This window comes from Watersipora subatra, chromosome 3, assembly GCF_963576615.1.
Source record: "Watersipora subatra chromosome 3, tzWatSuba1.1, whole genome shotgun sequence".
Classification (NCBI taxonomy): Eukaryota; Metazoa; Bryozoa; class Gymnolaemata; order Cheilostomatida; family Watersiporidae; genus Watersipora; species Watersipora subatra.
The window spans coordinates 4335368-4341367 of NC_088710.1; the positions used below are offsets into that span (position 1 = coordinate 4335368).

General features: G+C 38.4%; 1 protein-coding gene across 1 annotated transcript; it reads left to right on the top strand.

Moving 5' to 3' along the window:
- Positions 1–3093: 3093 nt before the first annotated feature.
- Positions 3094–3489, top strand: LOC137389677 (uncharacterized). The gene has a single exon (XM_068075752.1). The coding sequence runs from the start codon at positions 3094–3096 to the stop codon at positions 3487–3489; it is 396 nt and encodes a 131-aa protein (XP_067931853.1).
- Positions 3490–6000: the final 2511 nt, after the last annotated feature.

Consider the following 6000-nt stretch of genomic DNA (forward strand, 5'->3'; position numbering starts at 1 on the left):
TGTGCAAGATTACACTACACACTATGTTTAACAGAGCATCACGTTTATCAGTCTTTTGAAAGATATGGCTCTGGTCTTTGTATTTTAACTTCTAAATAACGGGTGTATATTTGTAGTTCGAGTAGTTACACTAAATACTAGTACTTACTGCAATACTGCACTACTAAAGCAATACTGCACTATTTCACTATAGTACTACTGCACTACTACTCCCCTGCACTACTGCACTATTGCACTATTGCACTACATCAACACTGCACTATTGCAATGCAACACTACTGCATTACATAAATACTACACTATTGCAATAGTGCACTACTACTCCACTGCACTTATGCACTCCAGCAATCTTGCACTACTGCACTACAACACTACTGCACTTCAGCATGACTGCCCCACATATTTTATTACATCGTTCAACATTTGGAAACTGCCCTATTCTGCCACATGGTGATGTACAGTTCAGTTCCTGTCTGATTTCCCAGTTTTCAAATAAATTTAATTTCCAAAAAAATTTGAGATTTTTCTGCTTCATATGCTCAACAATGTTTTGGGAGCTTGGCCCGATGACCTAGCTTAGTTGCTGACTGCTGTTCTTTCAGTATCTTCAACACAAGTTATATACAGTTCAACAGTTCAAAGTTCAACACAGTTATATACAGACGTGTTCATTGTGGCTTATGAAACACTCACTCAGTCTCACTGTATTTTGTACTTTGCATAGTGTATTACTCCCTAATCATGCATCTAAACAAGCAAGTAGGTAAGCTATATCTGCACTAGATTAAAATTAAATTATATATATATTTGATATATATATATTAATATACAATTATAATACATATATATTATATTTATTTATGTCACAATCTGTGTAAATCACCATACATTCACTAGCCTAGCCTACTCCATTAAGAGGGTTATTCAGTGTATGTTATATGTTACCATGCTTGCATTTTTAATACGTTGTTTACGGCATAAAATAATGTAACTTGATTTAAATTATTTGCACTATTTGTAAAGTCATTACGATCTTGAACACATCAGGGGAAGGAGGGGCAGGGTGAGCCACGGGGCAGGGCGAGCCAACCCAATTATTCCAAAAAGTATTTGTTTTCCGAGTTGTGTACTCTTGTCTAAGGTCAAGTGACCATTGTCAGCCATTTTCAGAAAAAGAAAAGAAAGAAGAAAGCAAGAGGTAAGCAAAAATTGATTAAAAACTGTTTTTGACAGCCAAAAGTTAAAATTGAGAAATAAATTTGATTGTAACTTGTTACTCAAAGAATAATGACCAGGTTGGTGCAAACTATCACTAAATTTTCTGACTATCTCCTAAAGAGATAGTCCAAATCTCAGCTTGCTAAATTAATTTTTTGAGCATGAATTACATCATCCAAGCACATGTGGGCCATTGGGGCAGGGTGAGCCACTTTCTGTTGGCCGTGGCTCATCCTGCCCCGTCAGTAAAAAAATAGTTAAATAAATATATTTTCTTGTAAAATGGTTCGTTTCTACAAAAGAAGGACTGATATACTATGCCAAGAAGCTCTTCAAAGAGCAGGAGATGCTGTAAAAACAGGCATCTCTGTCAGAGCCGCCGCCAAAGCAGCAGGAGTCGATCGAATGGCTCTGAGCCGTTTTATAACAAATAAAGGGAAAGATGGCAAGACAAAGTTGTCAGAGATGAAGTTGGTGTTCACGTCAGAACAAGAGAGTGCTTTAGCTGCTCATATTTGCCAGCTGGATGACTGGTTCTACGGTCTCAGCACAGACAAAGTCAGGGAGCTGGCTAGCCGCTATGCCGCTGCTAATAAAGTGGCAGTGCCCAGCAACTGGGAAAAGGACGGTTTAGCAGACGTCAGAACAAGAGAGTGCTTTAGCTGCTCATATTTGCCAGCTGGATGACTGGTTCTACGGTCTCAGCACAGACAAAGTCAGGGAGCTGGCTAGCCGCTATGCCGCTGCTAATAAAGTGGCAGTGCCCAGCAACTGGGAAAAGGACGGTTTAGCAGGTCAGCACTTTTAGACCTGAAAATAGAGGCCAAGGTGTTTGATATGCTGTTATGGTTAATGTGTTTTACCGAGATCTTACTATCAACCTATCAAAACAATCCCTAGTGTACTCGTATGAGGAGTAAGGCATAGTTAATACATGGAGATTTTATTGTAGGTAAAGACTGGCTGGGAGCCTTCATGAAGTGGAACAAATTGTCTGTGAGGACACCAGAGGCAACCTCATTGGCCCGTCAATCAGGATTCAATCGTGTAGCAGTGGAAAGCTTTTTCAAAAACCTCCAAACTGCTATAGACAAGTGAGTTTGATTTTCAACGAGAAAAATTCTTGGTAAAAATATGTAGGCCTAATCCATAGTTCGAACTTGATAACTTTTTCAGGCCAATTGTTCGGCTCGATATTTTTGAATATTGAATATATTGAATATATGAATATATTGAATATTGAATTGAATATTGAATTGAATATTGAATATATTGAATATTTTTGAATTTTTGAATGTGATTCTTGTAATTCTTGTGATTCTTGAATTGAATATTGAATATATTGAATATTTTTGAATTTTTGAATGTGATTCTTGTTTAGGCATCATTTCGGCGCAGAAAACATCTTTAATCTAGATGAGACTGGGATAACAACAGTGCAAAATCTGGGAAGGGTTGTGAGCAGTCGCGGAAAAAAGCAAGTTGGTGCCACGTCATCACAGGAGCGGAGAGAACTGAGCACAATGTGCTGCACCATAAACGCTGCAGGCACCTACATCGCACCATTTTTTATTTTTCCAAGAAAGAATATGAAGATGTGCTTCATGAATGGAACTCCGCCTGGATTAATAGGATGTGCTGTGCCGTCGGGGTACATGAACAGTGATTTGTTTGTCAACGAATATCTACCCTTCGTTAAGAACTCAACTCGATGCACACCTGAGAAACCTGTCCTATTAATTTTGGACAATCATAGTTCACATGTTTCCTTGGAGGCTGTCGATTTGGCCAATTGATTCGGATGTGTTTCAAGACCAGGAGTTCCTACCATCAGCCACAACTGACCGGCCGCTAGAGGGTGTGTTAGAAACTGAAATGCTTAGTCATGACGAGACGTCTGTCAGTGAAAACCCGCCATCCACAAGCTCTAGCAGACCTGCTGAGCAGAACCATCCATCCACAAGCTCTAGCAGACCCGCTGAGCAGAACCATCCATATACAAGCTCTAGCAGACCCGCTGAGCAGAACCATCCGTCTACAAGCTCTAGCAGACCCACTGAGCAGAACCAGCCATCTAAAACCTCTAGCACACCTGCCGAGAAAAGCCAAGCACCTACTAGCTCTGTCACACCTGAACAGTTGTTACCATTTCCTAAAGCCGGACCGCGAAAACCAGGAACGCAGCAAAGGAAAAAAGCTCGTTCAGCCATTCTCACTGACACTCCAGAGAAAAAAAAGGCTGAGGGAAGAGGTGCTACTAAGAGCAAGTAAGCGGAAAACAACTTCAAGGGTCACAGTGATGAAAAAGAAAGTTTCCAAAAAAACTAAACCTATCGTTGCAGTTGTTGACGAGTCGAGCGACGATGAGGAACTTGCAGAGGAGCTTTTAGAATCAGAAGAGGAAGCGAGTGACCTAGATGACCCCGCACAGAATGAAGAGAACATTGATGTCAATTGTCATGTGCTCGTTCAATACCGTACGGAGCAAGGCACGGAGGTTTTCTACGCTGGGAGAGTCATGAAGATGGTAGATCCGCGAACGGCAACCGTTAATTTCATGCGAAAAACAAATGACTTGTTCCCTTCGTTTACATATCCAGAAGTCCAAGACCAGCAAGACGTGAAGTTGTCCGATGTAGTAATGCAGCTCGGAGAACCCATTACAACTGGTGGAACCGCACGTGTTTGTAGTAGAACCACCTTCAGAGTGAACCTGGGAATGTTCAATTTAAGATAGACAAACAATGTTTAGCTAGCATGATTGTTTACTTTGTCATTGTTGTTTCAGTTACGGTTGACAATTAAATGGTGCACAATTACAAATTGGTATGTTTGAACTGTTTAAATTGATCGAGTTAGTTTTGTTTTACATTGTAACAGGATTGATATTTATTGACATAGAAATGGGGCAGGATGAGCCAGCCGGCTCACCCTGCCCCACGGGTTGGCTCACCCTGCCCCACGGGTTGGCTCACCCTGCCCCGCAGTCGGGGCAGGGTGAGCCGTCTGAATTTTTAGGCTAAAATTACACTGAAAAAAAAATTGTGCGGGTTTCAAAGCCAAAACCTGTATTACTATGAGAACAACATATTGGGTGAGTTCCTGAACAATTTTTAACAAATTTGGACCTCGGACAAGCAGTCTACATCAGAAAATGTAAAACGCGGCTCACCCTGCCCCGCCTTCCCCCACTTGTTGGGGTGCCTTCTCGAACAGCTTGTGTTTGAAAACTGAAGTCGAAATAAATGTTCTTCTACATGTTCATGCGCTATATGCTGATATACTTGTAGTGTTATATACTGATATACTTGTTGTGTTATATATTGATATACTTGTTGTGTTATATACTGATATACTTGTGTTATATACTGATGTACTTGTTGTGTTATATACTGATATACTTGTGTTATATACTGATGTACTTGTTGTGTTATATATTGATATACTTGTTGTGTTATATATTGATATACTTGTTGTGTTATATACTGATATACTTGTGTTATATACTGATGTACTTGTTGTGTTATATACTGATATACTTGTTGTGTTATATACTGATATACTTGTGTTATATACTGATGTACTTGTTGTGTTATATATTGATATACTTGTTGTGTTATATATTGATATACTTGTTGTGTTATATACTGATATACTTGTGTTATATACTGATGTACTTGTTGTGTTATATACTGATATACTTGTTGTGTTATATACTGATATACTAGTTGTATTATGTACTGATATACTTGTTGTGTTATATACTGACATACTTGTAGTGTTATATACTGATGTACTTGTGCTATATAGTAATATACTTGTTGTGTTATATACTGATATACTTGTTGTGTTATATACTGATATACTTGTTGTTTTATATACTGATATACTTGTTGTGTTATATACTGATGTACTTGTTGTAACAACATCAAATGAATATGTAAGTACACACAACCCCCAAATGCTGCTTCTTTCCTCTAAGTTCACTGTTATTCTTCATCTTTCCTGAGAGGGTTGTGAAGACTTTGATAGCTTCTGAACTATAATCCTATATTATATTCAACATCTACCCAATTTTCCACCAAATGGTGAGAGACTATAAGAAGATGACTTGCTCTAAAACGCAGATCTATAAACAGTTTCCTAGATGTATGATTAACATTTTAATCATACATCAAACTGATATTTTGGAACGAATATAATGAGATTAACTTGCAATCTTGCTTGACTATAAGCAATGTCATTCATATACATATATTTAGTTTAATTTCAAGAAGGTGCAAATTTTACCATACATACGGTAATGGCTGTAGTATCAATGCATCAACCTTTTTAGTCACAAAGCCAGTTTGTGAAGTCTCAATTGTGGTATATTGGGCAAAACATTCTATTGCCTAAGCAAGCCTTACTGTATATCCTCTATAAAGCACAACTTGGGCAGTAATCATAACGAAGCGGGAAAACTACTGGAAGTTTCCATATGTCATACTGTAGTTGAATGCAATACGGTTTTTCCATGATTCCAATTACGCTGGGAAAGCATTGCTAGTCCTGCAGTTAGTTAAACAAGAACTAGTGTAGGATTGGACAAACTATTGGCCAGATAAAAGTGATTCACGTGTAGAGCTCAATGATTATTTAGACCTGACAACCGCCTGCAAGTAAGTTTTAGCTCTAGTTGATTTCAAAACTGTTTTAAGACTGATATAAATGACTCAATTACACAATTATTGAATATGGTACGAGTGTGAATAAATCCGTTATAAGCTTTGGCATTCTCAC

Excerpts from the sequence above, each read along its gene's own strand:
- LOC137389677 (XM_068075752.1), top strand. The coding sequence starts at position 3,094 with ATGCTTAGTCATGACGAGACGTCTGTCAGTGAAAACCCGCCATCCACA.